Source organism: Microcaecilia unicolor, chromosome 7, assembly GCF_901765095.1.
Source record: "Microcaecilia unicolor chromosome 7, aMicUni1.1, whole genome shotgun sequence".
Lineage (NCBI taxonomy): Eukaryota > Metazoa > Chordata > Amphibia > Gymnophiona > Siphonopidae > Microcaecilia > Microcaecilia unicolor.
This window is the reverse complement of record NC_044037.1, coordinates 227,611,567-227,631,031: the sequence shown is the minus strand read 5'-3', so window position 1 is coordinate 227,631,031 and position 19,465 is coordinate 227,611,567. Positions and strand designations below refer to the sequence as shown.

The window sequence follows — 19,465 nt, the reverse complement described above, 5'->3', positions numbered from 1 at the left end:
TATTGCTTGTCATTCAACTGGCGGGAGCGGTTGCGCACGGGCGGGAAGGCGGCCGCGCATGCGCGGTGGGCGTGGCCTGCGTGCCGACCGTCCCGCGAAGCTTCTTCCGGTTGGTGGGGGCTGCTGCGGACGTCAACCCAGTCGTGAGAACAATCAGCCTGCTGTCCTCGGAGAACAACTGCTACAGGTATGTATCATACCCTTTATTTCCCTCTGCAGAATGCAAATAAATTCATATACTTTCCACAATGTGATTTTCCGGATTTAATTTGTGATGTGCTATCTCTCACTGTTACCAATAACCTACCCTTCAATTATGGGCTGCTCATGTCTTTGTCAGTGGGCAAACTTACAAAATCAACAAGGGATCAAATACTTATTTCCCCCACTGTATCTTCAGCTTCAAGAAGCAATCAGTTCATTGGTGCTGGCTCAGATGATCTTCTGGTCCTCCTTTTTCTGTGGCTGAGTAGTGTTGGAGCTCTCCTTATAAGTCAGAAGACCTGTTCCTGAAGAATATAGTAATCTCCATTCAGTACCATCTCCTTATGAGCAAACATGAAACAGTATTACACCTGAGCACCTGTTTTCTAATTTTGTACAGGTAATGGCTAATGCCATGCTGATTCAGTTGAAAATTGAAGGAGAGGTCAGGACATTCCAGTGTGGTCTCCCCGGAAACAGTTTAAAGAGTTGATAGCAGTGTACTTTCCATCTGCTTTACCAGGATGTATTCAGCAGATGTGGCAAACCTTACCCTTGACACAGGTATAGTTGGAAAGAAGATAGCCACTTAGTACTGTGTCTAAGTAGCTGAAGAATTTGACTGGGCCCAGACCAGACTAGTCTGATGATTGCTTGGTCCTTTATAAAGTAGATTCAATCTAAGATGTCTGCCTGGACATTGTCAGCTTTGTTGCTATGTGCAATGCTGGGTTTCAATCACAAGCCTTTTCTTACGTGTGTGTGATGTTAGAGCCCTTCTGGTCCTGAGACCATTTTTGCCAAAGAGATTCCTTGCAAGGCAAAGGAACTTGGCTTCAAAGCTGCTTCTTTTTTTTTGTCTCGGGCACTTAGCTACGGAGTTCCTGTTGCTGTCAGCACTTAGTGTGATTTCATTTACCTAACAAGCTGTTCCATTGAAGTATATGAAATCCAGTTCTGCACGCAAGGCTTATCCCACTGAGTCAGGACTCTGGCTTTCTTAACATTCTGCTTGGCCCTTATCTCAGGAAAGAGTATATTTGGCAACTCACAGAATTATCAGACCAGAATCACCTGTGTTTAACCTCATGGAACCAGCTACCCTTTTCCTTTCGGACTCAGCTGGGCTTGCTTGAATCACCTTGGCTTAACCTCACAGAATTACCTGTGGTTAACCCTGGTGCTCATCCTCACAGAATCCATCTCTGCTTTTATTTCACAGATTCTAGGATCCATTCTGCTTAACCTATCATGATGAACTGTGTTGGCCTGACAGGCTCCACTGTGCTTGGCTTATCCTTACAGAATCATCTGCCCTTACCCCTGAGGAGTCCACCAGGCATATTTTTACAGTTTTAACCAGGCTTAACCTTGCAGAATCGTTTGGACCACCTCATAGGACCTTCTGACCTTAACAGCGAGATTCATCTTGCAGACTCTGCTCTGCTTAATCTCCCTTAAAAAATCAGCTGTACTTTAGTCTCTCAAAAATGCTATTTGTTAGCTTTTCAGACTCACTTGTACTTTTCCTCGCAGGCTCACCAGAGCTTCAAGTTGTCAGTGCTAGTGGTTCTTCGGTTTTCTTGGCCTCACAAACCTCACCTTTTCATTGCCCTGTTTGTTTCATTTTCTTGCTGTCAGTTAATATTCTGCTTCTTAGCAATCCCAGTGTTTCAGTTTATTCTTATATAAGTTACATGATCTTTACAGAGTTTTCTGTAATTTACTTCCATGTTATAAGCGGTCTCTGTGAGAAGCATGATTTTGCCTGTGATTTGCCATCTCAGTTTCTGATGGCTTTCAGTTTCTTAGTCTCCTCTACTTTGATTTCTGGGAATAACCTGTCCTTGTCTCAGTGGGAGCTGTACTTCAGTCCCTTTGTATCTGCTGTATACTAGCCTCAAAATATTGAAATCCTGCCTTGTCTCAGTGGGAGCTGTACTTCAATCTCTTTGTATCTGCATCCCTCACTGTAGCTGTTATGCTTTGGCCTCTCTCTCTCTCAGCTCTAGCTGTTATGTTTCGTTCTTTCAGTGTTAGCCATACTTATCTGTTGCAGTGCCTCCCTTGTCCTCTCAGACTCTGTGAACCTTTTACCTCCCAGTATCCTTGTGCCAGAGGTAATTCTCTTCCATGGTGATTCATTCTGCAATGCCTAGGGCTTCCTTTTTCTTATGGTAAGATGCTTACATTGCAGGCATATCTTCCCATCCTATTTGGGAACTGCTTTTATACATCCTACAAGTTCTGGATTGATCTGTGGAACACCAAGGAAGGAAAAATTGTCTTACCTGATAATTCTTTTTACCTTTAGTCCCAATAGATCAGTCCAGAAACTTACCTGTTCTATTTTAATTTAATTTATTGTTGCACCAGGCCTATTTATTGAGCAGAGTATTTCTTCCCAAAACACTTTAGGAAACACTTCTCAGCTTCATTATGCCTTCTCTCTCCACAAGTGAAAAGAGGTTGCTGACCCTCCAGAGTTGATGGAGAGTTGCTCTTGTCAGGCCTTCATTTTTAATGATCCTTATCCAGTGCTTTTGATCAGTAGATGTCAGTACCTTTTGCTTTGGTTAATGAATACCTCATGCTTGACTTACTCAATGCTTCGTTGTGTGGGCGCAATAGTTCCTAATTTAGTTGGTTTGTCCTCTATCAATGGTAAACAGCTCTGGTTTTGATCAGGAATCTATGAGCCAATACTTACTGATGGTGTCTTCTTGTCTTCACCTTTGTTTATACTGCTGCATTCTTTCATCTGTATGTATAACACCACTGCTTTGCCATTGAGGATACTGAATAACTAGAGCTGCACAATTCCCTTAAGACAGATCATAAAGAACTACTTTCTTTCTCTGACTCTTTCTGCTGGTTGATGGGTATACCCTTAAGTTCTGGACTGATCTGTTGGAACTAAGGAAAAGGAAATTATCAGGTAAGGCAAATTTTTTTCCTTCATTTTGGAAAAAGCTTAGAAATTCACTGATGAAATGAGTAAAAATCATCTGGTTTGCTTGACCTGCTGCACAATGAAGCGTATTAGAGTTGATATTCAAAGCCAGTTTAAATTGCACTAGCTGGCCCAGAAGTGGATATTCAGCAGCATTTAATCAAACAGTGCTGCTGATTAACCGCTCTGATTGCGATATCTCGGGTTAATGCCAGGGCACTCCATGGGTGGAGTCAGGACAGAGCCAGGAATTATGCAGGCACTGGCAGTATTCAGTGCCAGTGCCTGTCTACCTAACTGAGCATGTTGGACTGCATAAATAGCAGTTCCTACTTTGCCTGATTAGCTATGTGAGTATGCCACTGAATATTGGTCATACCTGGATAGCTTCTGGGCACCGCCAAGGACCCAGATGTTCAGAGCTGGTGCCTGAATAGGCCCCAGCACTGAATGTCTAGATTTAATTTAGCCAGCGGCAGGCAGAGTTTAAAGAAACGCTGACTACATCCATCTGAATATTGCTACCAATATTTATAATGGTGTACATATGAAATGATTTCCTAACAATATGCTTGTAGAACAGCTCTCTTACTTAATGCTAATTTGATCAAAGAGGAGATCCAGCTTTGTTCCACTGATTAGTGGGAACATCTGAAATTGGAGCATTTGGTACATAAAGGATCCTAGAGAGCTAGTAACGACATGGATGAGACAATTCCCTATAACCAAGAAGTGGTGTTGTAGGATTCAGCCTCTGTCTGCTGACTACTTTGGATTATCCCACATCACCAGTAAAAATGAGTGTGAGAATGAATGGAATAAAAAACAGAAAACTGAATTACATAATTATCTTTGGATTGGTGCCTGTATTCTCTGTTTTTTTTGCAAAGCATGAAAACAGATCCCATTGTATCAGCAAGACAGCTACTGTGAGCATGGTATTTGACCTAAAAGAATGGTTTGTAGACCAGTTAGTACTAAGAAAGCCTGCAGGAGGTATAGTAAAGTAAAAAGAACAAGTTTGAAAAATATGTGCTCTGCATTTTTCTCTACAGGATAGTATGGAGTTGGTTCATAAGCAATCCAAAGCAGTAGCTGTCACCTGCATGTCCTTCCCTGTTGGAGATGTCAACAACTTTGTTGTTGGAAGTGAAGAGGGTTCTGTGTACACAGCATGTCGCCATGGCAGGTAGCATAGAAACTCAAATGTATTGACTACTTTTTTCCCAACTGTATTGCAAGAAGTTTGAGAGATCCAAATTAAATTGAATCTGTCTTGTTGAAGAAAATATTATATCTTTGTGTGTTTTGGTCCAGAAGTGATGTTTAAAGCAGAAGTCAGGTTGCTTTCTCTAGAAGTACTGAAATGACAAATATAAAACCCCACCCCTCTCTAACTGATTTATTTTTAATACAACACCAGACCAAGTAACCTGCTAATACATTTTGTTGAAAACAACCACAGTCCACAAGGATTGGAGGGTAGCAAACATAACCCCAGTTTTTAGTAAAAGAGGTTCATGGTGATCTGGGAAACTGTGAGCTTGAGGTTAGTGCGAACAAAATTGTAGAAGCTATTCTAATCAAGTAGGGAAAGCATAAGAAACATGGCTTGCTCATTCATTCATTCATGTATATATGTATTAGGATTTATTTACCGTCCTTTTGAAGAAATCCATCCATGGCTCTGTACAAGATCAATCATGGAATTCTTTCCAACCCCTTTTTTTTTGGGGGGGGGGGGGGGGGGGGTTGTGTTGGCTGTAGGTGTAGCTAACCTGGAGAGGGGAGAGAGTGGCTTGAATGAACAGTACCCAAACATTCTGTTGGTTTGGAAAGAATAATAAACCATTAACGGTCACATCTACATATTTCAAAGGATGGATTTTTCAGTTTAACCACGGGGTGCCACTGTCTGGTGGCAACAGTCATTGCAGTGATGCTCCACCACTGGTTGGCACAACTCATAGCAACCAGGTTTCACAGAATTTGCAAAAAGAAAATTAAATACGCATCTGATTCACTAACGCAGACCAGCAGGAAGAGGGGTGTGGCAGCACTGGGAGAATATATGGTGGGAAAAGCATGCAGAGTGTGTCTCATTAAATTATTCCAATTCCAGGGTTGTCTGTCTATGTTAGCTTTGTGTTTGACTGAGAGAGAAAAGAAGAGCATAGAGGCAGTTCAAAAGGAGCAGTTCCCTAGTTGCTATGTATTAGTTTTTCAACTCACTTTGTATAATTTGTTTTCCAAAATCTACCGACTAATAAGGCAGACGTTTTTAAAAATTATTCCTTTTCAAACATATATCAAAACAACATCTAGACAAACATGGCATAATGAGAGAGTGTCAGTTACCAATTTATTAGATTTTTTTTGTATTTGGAGATGCAAATAATAGGGGTTTAAAAGTAAAACCTTAATACAAAATAAATCTCCAAGCAGACCTAAGAGAAAGAGAGAGAGGGGCAGAGGAGCTGCATGCAAGTAGGAGAGGTGAGAGAGAAGGAGGCCGACTGGCTGCAGGCCTCTATAGAGGCGTAGGCATCATCTATTGACACTTTTTTTTAATCCACTTTAATTCAGTTGCCTAAGAAACCTATATATATTTATTGAACTTTGCATTCTTTAATTCTCTTTGTCACTTTATTCTTCTGCATTTGATACATTTTATTCAATTTAGATATTAATGTATTATGTACAAGTATTTTGCTGATCTTTTCTGCATGTTGTCAGACATTTAAGGACTCAGGCTCTGCACCTCACTGCAGGGCCACCGAGGGGGGGGGGCAGGGGGGACAAAATTCCCTGGGCCTCCAAGGGGGGCCCAGCGCCGCAGTCCCACCCGCCCTCCATCGTCGACCGTCTGCCACCGGGCCGGGCCACCTGCATTGAAATCACAGCACCTCTCACCTCCGTGTGAAAGCGCTGCAGGCAGTAGGGCAGCAGATTGCCTCCCTTCGGGCCTCCTTCCCTCCCTTTGTCCCGCCCTCGTCTGACGTAACTTCCGCGAGGGTGGGACACAGAAGGAGACCCGAAGGGAAGTGATCTGCTGCTCTGCTGCCTATAGCGCTTTCACACGGAGGTGAGAGGCGCTGTGATTTCAATGTAGGGGGCCTGGCCCGGTGGCGGATGGAGGGGGGCGGCAGTGCCGGCCCTGCCTCCCTGCCCCACCCACTTTAGCCTCCCCAGACAGCTGAGCCACTGACTGCCTGAGTTAGTCACCTAGCCCTCCATTGCCCCAGGTACAAAATAAGTACCTGGATATAATATATAACCCCTTTTGGTTGTAACCACAGAAAGGCAGTATATCAAATCCTATTCCCTTTCCCATTCTCCTGCTGGGGAATAACAATATTCCTGAAATGATACCACAACAAGATGTCTGAGGCCTATATCAATTCAGCTATAACATCTCAGTTTTAGATAGATTCAAGACCATTTGATTATGCCAAACATTCTCCAAAATATTGCAGATATTACAAAACAACCACCATTATATTGATGACCTTATCCAATGGCAACAAATCTGGATATCATGTGCACATAACCGTAAATTGAATCCCTTAGCTCTCAACAAGTGGTTATTTATTTATTTATTTATTTATTGCATTTGTATCCCACATTATCCCACCTTTTTGCAGGCTCAATGTGGCTTACAGAGTGTTGTTATGATGCAGTTATTACATGATCTTAAATTTTGAACAGACTCGCAGAGAGGGGTGAACTTTGATGTACTCACCAACTTCCATGAATTCATTCAGGCTCCTGGCCATACACACTAACTTCTTATTGTCTGTCTAGTAAGAAAACATGAAACCAGGCCAGCACAGTATCTCCATTGTTCAAAGCTTGTAGCTGTATAAGCCACACTTGGTTCAGTCTAATTTGGAGAAAGTGTCCAGCTAAAGGCTTTCCATCCTTTGTCTAAGTTGCTCAAAAAACTGCTAACAGGTTTCTGTACTATGCGTTTGCTTCAAACCACCTTTGCTAGGTCCAGCATCATATGGTCTTCCAAATACGCCCACCAAGCATTGCAGCAGTACATTTTCGATGACCTTCACCAACAATGGAAGATTAAAGACAGAAGAATAAGTCACTGACACCGATTTGTCCAAATTGCTGGCTTATAGCTTGTTTTAACACAAGGGGATAGAACCCCAAACTTCAGCAAGCTATTAATAAGTCTGGTCAAGATGGAAGTGTCTTTCAGATTGTTAATGAGTCAAAACACAGGGATCAAGGGAGCAACCCTTTGCTGGAATAATATTAACTAAGAGGCCCTTTTACTAAGCTGTGCTAAAAAGTGGCCTGCACTGTTTTTAGCATGTGGATTTCCTGCACACTGAGGCCACTTTTAGTATGGCTGTAAAATGACCACAGTTCCTTTTTTTCCATTAACGGCCACGTGTTAATTTCCAAATTAGTGTGGGAGCCCTTACTGCCACCTATTTTGTAGGTGGTAAAGGCTCCCGTGCTAATTGTTTAGTGTACACCAGTGCCCCCACGCTAACCGATTAGTGCAGGGCACACCTACTCTCCACCTCCAAACATGCCCCATGCTAAAAACTAAAAGCTATTTTTTAGCGCAGGGATAGCGCATGCCAATCCCAAAACTACCACGGGATGCCCGAGTAAGCATGTATTAGTGCTTACCGCAGCTTTGTAAAAGGGCCCTTAAATGTTATAAACTGTAATGTTAGAAAACATGTTCCACCTTGAAAATTCAGTTCACTAGCCTCATCATCCCTGTGTGATTTCTCAGTTTTCATAGTTCAAATACTAATACTTCTGCTGTCAGCATCTTCCTCTCTAATTTGCACTAGACTTAGAGATAAACTGTATATTATAAAAAAGTTCTTATGGATGATTTGATGATTTTATCTGGCATCTCTTTTTATCCTATTCTGTTTTCCTCCTATAACCAACTAATCACTGTTCCTAACTTAGTTTATTCTCAGTTGTAAAGGTTCTGTAGGTGCCTTTGGATGAGGTAACCTCTAAGCTATAGTAAGATCTCGTTTGTCCAGGGTATGATTTGCATCTTATTTTATGGGCTATGGTTTTCTGACAAAAGGAAATATGCAAAGTTCTGTAAATAATAATGTACAGTAATATATAGTATTACAATGTATTAATATAAAAACAGGTGTATTGGTATGGCACAAGAAAAAGCAATTTTTTAGCAACAAAGATTATTACAAAATGTACTTAGTGGCAATTGGCAATTATCAGCACAACTAATTGTTCCTAGTACAACCTTAGTCGTCCCTATTTAGAGCAAAGAGTAACTTAAGATAACCACACACCAATGGTCCTGAATCACACTTAGGAACATGTTAATATGTTGGTCAAATCCTGGACTATAAGGAATAAACCCCTATTCTCGCTGAATTCTGGTATGCACATAGACCCAGGTCCTTAGCTCCACTCAGATTGATTGGTCTTCTTACCTCTCTGAACTCCAAGCTGATGTCTCACAGCTGGCTCCTGAATCAGCCATTGGCTGAAAGCACAAGGTTATGTAGATAAGACACTTCAGTTCTACAGAGTGTCTCAGTGTCTGTCCCATGTGGAAAAGACTGGTTTAGCAATGAAGCTCTGGGTGCTGTATGCAAGCAGCCTGTCATGGTCACCAGTTTTTGTTGAGATGCTGCTCTTCTCTGGCTCTTATATTCAGTATGGCACATTGCTTGTACTTTTGGTACTTGGCACTTATGTATTCAGAAGTACTTTGATTTACTATATTTTGGTGGCAAAAATTGATCTGTTGTCCTTAGATTTATCCACGATACAAGATTGCTTAGCTGCTGTAGCTCATTGATTAAAAGAAAACAACTTGGTTTTAAATATTGACAAAACTCAGAAAGTTTGATCATATCACTTCTTTATTCTTGAAGTATCCTTGATTACCTGTTTGTTTCAGGGTGAGATTTAAATTGACATTGATACATAAAATATATTATGAGCACCAACCCATTCATTTACATTCTTTAGTAACTCCATATATGTATATATACCCTCTAGGGTAATAAGATATTTGCAAGATCATTGACAGGTCATATCACGGTTATTTAGTGCTAGGTAGGAATCTACTCAATTAGCTTTTTTTTTGGATGACACCAACTTTATAGAATACTCTCCCAAAGGAGATATATGCAGAGGCAAATTATTTTTAAAAATTTAGTTTTATTGAATACTTTTTGTTTTTACACAAGCCTTTGGTTCTGACATGAATGGTGAGAGAAAGATACAGTAGTGAATCTGTGTGATAGAATCACATTGTTTGCTGATTGATTTTATTTTTTGGATGTTTATGTCTAGGCTGTATTGTTTTTATTGTAAACCACTGTGCACTGTTCAAGTTAAGCGATATATCAAATTATAATAAAACATAAACAAACTGGGTCCTTATGTTCTGGGAAGAACATTACACTCTCAGGAGGAAGAATTGTTAACTGTGTCTCATCAGAGGGTTATGAAAAAAAGTTTCATTGTTCTGAAACTTTTTTTGTTTCAAGTGTTTTTTATTTGGAATGCACTTCCAGCTCATTTAAGGGTAGAACAAAATTTAAGGTCCTTCAGGCAAAGGTTAAAGACTTGAGGACTTTATGAGGATTGAATGTTGAGGGTTTTAACCTGTTTGTAATTGTTCTATCTGTGTTTTATTGTATTTTCTTTTATTAATGTTGTTCACTGCATAGAGGACTCCTTTTACAAAGTTGTGCTTCTGATTAGGGCATGCTGAATGTGAAGAAACCTATGGAAATAGAATGGGCTTCTTATTACGCCGCTAATCGGTAGCGCAGCTTTGTAAAAGGAGCCCAGAATGCGCAGCTTATAAATAAATAAATAATGGCCAAAAAAAACAGGGTCAAAATATTAAATTCTATTGTTGGTTAATGTCTTTCAGCAAGGTAAATCTTTTCTAAATATATTTCTTTAATTTTTAAACAGACTGAATATACAGCACAGAGAGACAAATCAAAAACAAATGAATCATCATTACTAAAGATAGGTCCCATCACAGATGCATCCCCAAATTCCCAATATGAGTATAGTATGTTCCTACCAATTTAGTTTCTTATTAAGCAAACAGATCCAGCTTTCAAAGGGCAGTATTTTCTCCTGACTAAATAGAAAGTCAGCTTGACACTTCTGCATATTGTCAGTCATATCCTGGTCTTAATAATGCACATCACCAATCTTTTATTTATTTATTTTTATATTTAGTGTACTGCCTTTTCCCTAAGGCCTTAGGAAAATGTGGTAAATTAAATCTAAGAATAGAAATGATGTTTTAAATAGTGTGATGTATTATATATTAGGACTCATAACATTGAGGCCGAGGTATTGATGGAAAAGGATGACTAGAGATTTTATTGGTTTTTGTTTTTTTATTTAAAACAGCAAAGCTGGAATCAGTGAGATGTTTGAAGGACACCAAGGACCAATCACGGGGATTCATTGTCATTCGGCTGTAGGCGCAGTTGACTTTTCTCATCTTTTTGTCACATCCTCATTTGACTGGACAGTAAAGCTTTGGACAACTAAGGTGCTTAAATTATTTTAGATCTGTAATATTCATAGAACAAACAAATGTGTCTATATTTCATGAAAGACTGGATAACTTTTGTGCTTGTTTTATTTTTTAAATTTTATGTCATACTTCAGTGTACATACCTGAGGTTCCACTTAATCCTCCATTGCCGTAGGTACTAAAACTTGGATAGTGAGCCCATTAGGGACAGAGAAAATACCTGCATATAATAAATGTAAACCGCTTTGATTGTACCATAGAAAGGCAATATTTCAAATCCATCACATCTCTTTTCAAATAACACAAATAATGTACATGAAGGGCTAGATTCTATATACCACGCCTAAAAAATAGCCTCTGAAAAAGAATACGCCTAGGTGTATTCTATAAAATACGTCTAAATTTAGGTGTACTTTTTAGAATACGCCTAAATTTCCGTGCAGTTTGTAGAACATGCCAAGCACCTTTTCCTATGACTAAATTTAGTCGCAGGTAGTTACGTCAAGTAAAACTTGGTGTAAATGTTGAAGCATAAATTAGATGTGGACCGGGTGTATTCTATAACAACGAACACAGATTTTAGAAATGTCCACGACATACCCCTTCTTCACCCATGGCCACTCCCCCTTTTCAACTTTCTGTGCAGAATACTTAGTTACGTGCATAAATTCTAATTAAAACCAGTTAGTATCAATGTTAATTGACAATTATCGGGGAGCTGATTGGCTTGTTAAGTAATTAAGTTGAGTGCGCAAATAACAGATTACCCCTCAGGTGGTTTATAGTTTACCTTCTCATGGCACTGAGTCTACAAATGACTGCAAAAGTAAGCAAATGGCAAATGATTGTAATACAACTAACAAAAAAAAAGGGTAGCTAACTATAAACCCATTCAAATTATAAAACAGTTTGGTAAAAATGTTATTGAAACAAGATGCATGAGGCTATGAAATACTATAAAATTTTTTAACCAAGGCCTCAAAGCTCAAAGGGCTGCCAAACTTCACTCCCATTAGAGTCCCATAGTATTATCATATGCCTTATTAATTAAAGCTCCAGAAAAAGGACAGCAATTAAAAAAAAAAAACCACGAATTGGAGAAAAAATAGCTCCCTAAGAAACTGGAGGAAAAAATACAGCAAAACTCATGCAAACTGAATTGCACACAAAAATACAGCCCAAAAATTTCAAAACTGTTAGTGATCACATAACAAGTACTGTAGAAATTCCACAATAACTATTACTTGTAAAAAAAAAAAAAAAAAATGGAGGCGCTCCAGCCAAAGTCTCTCACAATCTTCAAAGAGAGTCGAATCATATCCTCCAATTACACAGCATACTCCTTATGGCAATCCTGAGATGCAACGGGTAGAGCAGGGCATTGCCATTTTGAGGCAGTGCCCACAGGAGGAGGGAGAGAGAGTTCTAGTTCCTTCTGCTTTAAGGTGCAAGGGGTTTGGGGGGGACCTCCACTAGACCACCAGGACTAGCCTTCGAGGGGGGAGGTCAGGTCAGCCTGGCAAGGGTCCCACTGGACCACCTGGGTTCTGTGTATTGCGGCGGGCAAGGAGAGGGGTTGGGGGGTGGGTCTGGAGGTTCACTGGACCTCCAGGCCCTTGTTGTGGGGGGGGCCTGGGGATCCTGCAAATGCATGGTTCATATTTCAGTCCTTTGGTCACACCCCGCCATTCTGCTTTTCAAATGTCCACAGTAATATACATGTAATAGATTAACATACAATGAAGTTGACAGAGGCAGGTGGTACCTTAAAGACTAGGGGTGGGCAACCACAGTCCTCGAGGGCCACAACCAGGTTTTCAAGATTTCCGTAATGAATATACATGAGATATATTTACATACAATGGAAGTAGTATATTCAGATTAATCTCATGCATATTCATTATGGAAGTCTTGAAAACCTAACTGCGTTCTGGCCCTTGAGGCCTATGGTTGCCCACCCCTAGTCTTTAAGGTACCACCTGCCTCTGTCAACTTCATTGTATGCTAATCTATTACATGTATATTACTATGGACATTTGAAAAGCAGAATGGCGGGGTGTGACCAAAGGACTGAAGTATGAACCATGCACTAGAGGTAGGTTACAATGTTACATGACAGTCACCTATTATCCATCATGTTGACATATCTCTTGCTACATCATAAAATACTAGCTTCTGATTAAAGATATATTTGATTGACCCAAGGAAAGAGACACTTCCTTGTGTGAATTCTGGATTTGAGTATAATGCTGGATTCTTGTTTAAAAGCAAGGTATTTTGCAGTGACTCCTTTAAAATTTTAGATGTGGTATTTCTTCCAATAATTGGATTGGATTTATTAATTTTAAATACCACTTCATACCAAAAGTGTTAAAGTGGTTTTCTGCACATAGCAATGTGGAATCCTTCATGTAGATTTAGTCAGTTTCAAAGGTGAAATACTGTATATACTTATGTATAGGTATTGGAGCGCCCCTGGAACAGGTATAAACAAAGAAGTTGCATGAGAAGGGAGGTGAGAGAAATTACTGGTGGTTGCTCCCTGCAGAACTGGGAAGACTGCTGAAATTACGTGCTGGACCCCGGGGGGCGGGGAGGAGAATAGGAAGGGAAAGAGGAGATGCCTGAACCAATGTGGGGTGGATAGGGAAAGGAAGAGAAATGTGTGAGTCATAGCATGGACACACTAATTAGGGGGGAAGTAGGGATGTGACCTGTATATGAGGTTAACTTATATATCAGTATATTTTGTATTTTAGTTGGTATAAAATTTGACCATAGTATGTGATACATTTAATTAGTCCAAGTCCTTCTCTTTACAGAACAACAAGCCTCTGTACTCTTTTGAGGACAATTCCGATTATGTTTATGATGTCATGTGGTCTCCCACCCACCCTGCCCTTTTTGCCTGCGTGGATGGAGTAGGCAGACTTGACCTGTGGAATCTCAATAATGACACTGAGGTGAGACAGGATTATGACCACCTTATTTTAACAAATTGTAATGTTGCCTAGAAGCTTTGCAGTTCCATTCATGTGGGCTTGCTCTATCTCACACATTGAAACTTGTGAGAGATGGCAAAAAGATTACACTTCTGAGTTGAGATCCTAAATTCTGCTTATAATTCAAGTATTTCCTGTTGGGTGCTCATGATCAGCAATTGTGTACAAATATCTGAAGAAATCTGGGTAGAAGAAACCAAGCCCTGGAACTTTTGGGACTGATTGATTCAATAAATCCTTTCAGATTGGTGGTAATTTGAATTATGAGTGGGATTGAAAAAGAATTTTTTTCACCCATCGCTAATTCATGGCTCACCGTTAACTTTTTGGAATAAAACCATAGGTGTTTTCATATTTCATTTACTTTGTTTTAATTTGTTCTATTAAAATGTTTGTGTCAGGTTACATAAAAACATTCAGAAATTACATATACATAAAAATACAAACAAGTTTTAGAGACAGCTCTGACAGCCTAATATGTGTATTATAGATTAAAGTCAAAACATTCCCTGGGAAGTCATATTAGTGTTTTACATTTTAAGACTTATGTTTGCTTCCTTCTGAGAAAATCATTTTTGCTGTAAGGTTGAAATTGCCTGAAAAGTGAGTTTCCATTATGTAGCTTCCCACTATTTGAGGACCTGTGGGGATAGCTGTGTCCATCAACCACCAGGTGGAGATGGAGAACTGAAAACTGAACTGAAACATATCTCTGTTGGCATCCAGTCCAGCTCTTCAGTATTTTCTGTCTCCAGCAGGTGGATAGACACACTTTCCAGCTCTGGTTCTGAGTGCTTTGCTCTTGGTTCACTTGGTCAACTGGTCCTCAGATGAGTTTTGCGGGTGGCTTGAGTCTGCAGAGTTCTCTCTGGAGGTCTTCAGATCTCCATCTCTGGAACCCGGGGAATTTACTTCTTCCCTCCTTTCACCTCTCCCCAGTTTCCTTTGGAGCTCTCCTTTTCCAGCATAACAACCTTTATTGAAAAAGAGAGGAGAAGGAAAGAGGTTTACTGGAGAACACGGGACAGAGTTTGTCCTGAGCCTTTGTCATCTGTGGTAAGACTTGTGGCGACTGTGAGCTCGGGGGGGGGGGGGTAGCTGGCACTGGTACGTCTGACTAAAGTTCAACTCAGACCTGCTTGAAGGGCTGCAAGTTCTACTTGGTGCAGGGGAGGGATCCTGACTCACCGCTTGGGATGCGTTGTGCTTTGCTTGTGACAGGGTGAATGACGACTCCTGCAGAGGCAGTTAAGCAGTGTTCCCACTGTGGGACCCACTGACCAGTGACAGGACATTGCAGTATGTACAAACCAGTAATCCCATGGAGGAAACAGTTGGTGGTTGTACATCTTCGGATTTGGTGCAGCATCCGATTATGCTAGGGTCTTCGGGCTCTCCGGCAGGACCGGTACATAGTTTGATGCAGGAGAGCGTGGGAACGGACACCATTTTACCAGGGCCAACTGGCAGTGCGGAGCAGCCTCTGATCATGTGCAGAGCACAGCTGCCATTTTACAGCCTCAGGGCTCGACAGAAGATTCAGCTTCATCGGGATCTTTGTTTTCTCTGGCATTTATATTGCTCTTACACCAGGCCTGTTTACTTGAGCAGGGACAGATTTGCTGCAAGGTGCTTCAGTTTTTCGACCCGCTCCCCCTCCAACTCCTAAGAGATCTTGATTAGACCACCAGGAGCGGGCAGATGAGGCTATCTCTTCTTCTCCTTCCTTATCTGATATGGCCTTGGTCTATTCAGAGGAGCCATTGTTGAAAGAGGGGGGAGAGCTCCCTCCTGAGGACAGGATGATCCAAAAGTGCCAAGGTGGTTTCATAAAGAGGAGCTCAGTACTCTTATTTCTGAGGCGCTGGCAGTGCTTTCCATTGAGGAGCCTTCCCCTTCAGCATCAGGAGTTCTTTCATACTGGCTTGGTTGGCAGCAATATGTTCAAAAATTCAGTTTTCAGGAATGCCAGTCTTTCTTTTGTGTGGACAGGAAGTCCTCTCAGTCAGCTAGAGTATCCAATGCGTCCACAGCTTCGCAGTGATGTGAGGCTGGGTCCACTCTTCTCTTCCTTTGGTGGGAGGACGTCTTCAGGAGTTTCAGGAGGAGTGGGCCAAAATCATGTCAGACCAGTGGGTACTGGATATTCTTACAGAAGGTGACAAGTTGGAGTTATCCCACTCAGTTGCTTCTCTCTTCTTGCAATCTTCTTGTCGAAAGGGAGCCAAGGCTTTCAAGGTTCAGGCCACTGTAGACTCCTTGCTGGCTCGCCAGGCCATTGTTCCAGTTTCCCAGGCCAAAAAGGGACAAGGCAGATACTCCGTCTCCTTCATTGTCCCAAAGAAGGAAGGCATCTGTTGTCTGAGCTTTGATCTCAAAGGTCTAAACTGCTGCCTCCAAGTGTCCCACTTTCACATGGAGACACTAAGAGTAGTCATAGTATCAGTTTAAGTGGGAGAATTTCTCACCGCCCCTCAATCTCAAGGAGGCACACTTGCATATACTCATATGGCAGAAGCATTAGAGGTTTCTATGTTTTGCAGTCCTGGGCCGTCACTTCCAGTTCAGAGTTTTGTCCTGCCACTGCTCCAAGAATGTTTGCCAGGGTTATGGTGGTAGTGGCATCCTTCCTTTGGTGCAAGGGAATCAGAGTTCACCTGTATCTCGATGACTTTCTCATTCCTGCACTGTCCTTTTTGGGCAGGATGGTGGCGATGGACAACGTTTTCCGTCTTTTGCAATTGTTGGGTTGAGTGATCAGTTTTAAGAAGAACAGACTACCATGGGTGAGGATTCATATGCTACTGTTACAGGAATATCCAATCAGTCAATGGTCTCTGGTGTCACAGAGGATGACCTTCATCTTCCTTGGACACTGGTTGCCAGATGGAGTATGCAGTGGTGATCGTCACCCAGAAATTTGACCGTCTGAGCTCCATTTCTGATAACACAATGGGAGGTGATGAAAATGGACACCAGCAAGTCAGGTTGGAGAGCTTATTACAAGTTCCATCTGGCACAGGGCACCTGGACAGAACAGGTGACTCTGTGGTCAATTTAATTTGCTGGGCGCTAGGGCAGTGGTGAATGCCTTACTCGCTTCCGGTCCGAGTTTTCTCCGACAGTGCAACAAGCAAGGTGGGACCTGCAGTGGTCCATTGATGGTGGAAGCAGCCTCCCTCATGAGTTGGGCAAAGAACAATCATCTTTGCCTGTTGGCAGCTCACATCATAGGGTCCTTGAATGTGGAGGTGGACTTTCTCAGTATGCACTCCTTGGACCCTGGAGAATTGGGAACTGTCCAGCCAGAGTGTTCAGCTGATATTGGAGCAATGGGATTCTGTGCTTCTTGAGTTGATGGCGATGAAATGGAATCCCAAACTGCCCAAGTTCTTCAGCCATTGGAAAGAACCAGGCTCGATGGGGATCGATGCCCTTCTCCAGCCCTGGTCAAAGACACATCTACTATGTCTTCCCTCCTTGGCCCATGGTAGGCTGCATGTTGAAAAGAATTGCATTGCACCTGGATCAAATTATTCTCGTGGCCCATTGGCTGCGGAGGCTGTGGTAGGTGACCTGATTCAACTGCTGGATGGAGGACCATTTTGTCTTCCACAGGTATACAGCCTGCTGAAGCAAGGTCTGGTCCTCATGGAGGATCCGTTCCCCTTTGGTATTACTGCTTGGCTATTAAAAGGGTTTGGTTGAGATGAAAATGTTATTCTGATTCAGTCATTGCTACCTTGCTTCAGGCTCGGCAACACCCTTCATTCATGGCATATGCAAGGGTTGGAGGACATTCAAGGGCTGGTGTTCTAAGCATGGACTATCTCCCTTCTCTGCTCAGCACACATCATAGCGTTTCTCCAGACAGGTCTTCAGAAAGGATTGGTATTAAGTTCTCTAAAAGTTCAGGTTGTGGCTTTGGCCTGTTTCAGGGGCCAATTACAGAAGACGTCTCATGCTGCTCACCTGGAGATTGTTTGATTCTTGCCAGGAGTGGGCTGCTTGCAGCTTCCCTTTCGTACGCTGTGCCTGGAGTGGAATCTTAATTTAGTCATTAGGGTTTTCAGAAGCCTCCTTTTGAGCCACTCCAGAAGGCCTCCTTGAAAGATCTTATACTAAAGACAGGCTTCTTGATGACTGTTGTGTCGGCACGTAGGGTTTCAGAGCTTCAGGCTCTGTCTTGTCAGGATCCCTTTCTTCGCTTGCGAATGGTTCTTTCCTTTCTTCAAAAAGTGGTATCAGCATTTCATCTTCACCAATCTGTGGAACTTCCGTCCTTTCACAGAGAGGATGCTCACTATTCTTTCTTGAAGCTTCTTAATGTGTATAGAGTCCTCATTAGATATCTGGAAGTTGCAAATGAGTTTCACAAATTGGACTGACTGCTTTTTGATAAACAGAGGCTTGACCTCGTGGCATCCAAGCCCACAGTTGCCAGATGGCTGAAGGAGACTATCGTGTCAGCTTATTTGCTTGCTGGAAAGCAGGCTCCTCAGGCCTTGCGAGCTCATTCAAAGAGGCATATAGTGACATCCTAGATGGAGACTACTTTACTGTCTCTGGATATTTGCAAGGCGGTGACATGGTCAACGTTGCATACCTTTACCAAGCACCACAGGGTGGATGTTGCGGCTCACTCGGAAGCCAGTTTTGGGATTTCAGTTCTCAGGACTGCAGCACCAGGATCCCACCCACTCGTGGGATTACTTTTATATGTCGCACAGGTTTTGGAATAGTGGGAAGCTATGTAATGAGTGGAGAAATTACATCTTCCCTAATAATTTTCTTTCCATTAGTCCTTTCCACTATTCCAGAGGTCTGCCAAGGTTTCCGAGATGTTTAGTCTGTGCGAAGTAATGGGTCAGATAATGACGCTTGCCTTGCATTGTGCTTTCTGCATACCTCTTGTTCTCTACAAGTTGTCCAGAGACGAGAAAGGTTCACACATGCTCGTCTGGTTAGTGTTAGGTTAGCGATTTTTTTAAGGTTTGTGTTTTTATTCTGATTTTCTTACTGCTTGTCTACGTAAATATTTGAGGAGCTGGACTGGATGCCAAGAGAGAGATGTCTCAGCTCAGTTTTCAGTTCTCTATCACCACCTGCTGGTTGATGGATACAACTATCTCACAGGTTCTGGAATAGTGGGAAGGACTAATAGAAAGAAAATTATCAGGTAAATCGTATGCCTTGTAGCGCTATAGAAATGATAAGTAGTAGTAGTAAAACCTAATTTCTCCATTACTTTCAAGTTTTATTTAAAAAAAATTAATAAGCACAAAATGTCTTCGTAATCTAAGCTTTAATAATTATGATACTAGTGTATAGCAAAAGCTTATTGGAAATTTCAATGTAGTCACATTATATGTGACATTTTATACTGTCTTATAGTACAGTATCTTTGAAGTGTGACATTTCCAAAAGCCTTTTTTGGTTTAACACATCTAGACCTGCACTGCAGTTAATAGCATTCATGGTACAAACAAAATAGTTTGAATCAAGTGAGAGTGAAAATGAATTGTCATGATAGAAATTGTTATAAAACTGTAGGCATGCTGTTCTTGTAACCCATTTCAGGTACCAACTGCAAGTGTTACTGTGGAAGGTAATCCTGCTCTCAATCGTGTGAGATGGACACATTCCGGAAGAGAGATTGCTGTGGGTGATTCAGAAGGAGAGATATTTATATACGATGTGGGAGAGGTAGATATTTTCTGTTCCTATACTTGTGTTATATGAAATGCCATGTTACAATCTTTGTTC

General features: G+C 41.6%; 1 protein-coding gene across 2 annotated transcripts in view; it reads left to right on the top strand.

Annotated features, from left to right (window-relative positions):
• The window catches only part of DYNC1I2 (dynein cytoplasmic 1 intermediate chain 2), a 179,047-nt gene that overhangs the window by 149,356 nt on the left and 10,226 nt on the right, over nt 1-19,465 (top strand). For both annotated transcript variants that reach the window (XM_030208936.1, XM_030208935.1), the window contains 4 exons: nt 4,213-4,346; nt 10,568-10,712; nt 13,520-13,660; nt 19,280-19,405. In XM_030208936.1, coding sequence (XP_030064796.1) covers nt 4,213-4,346; nt 10,568-10,712; nt 13,520-13,660; nt 19,280-19,405 — 546 coding nt within the window. The remainder of the gene's footprint in view (nt 1-4,212; nt 4,347-10,567; nt 10,713-13,519; nt 13,661-19,279; nt 19,406-19,465) is intronic.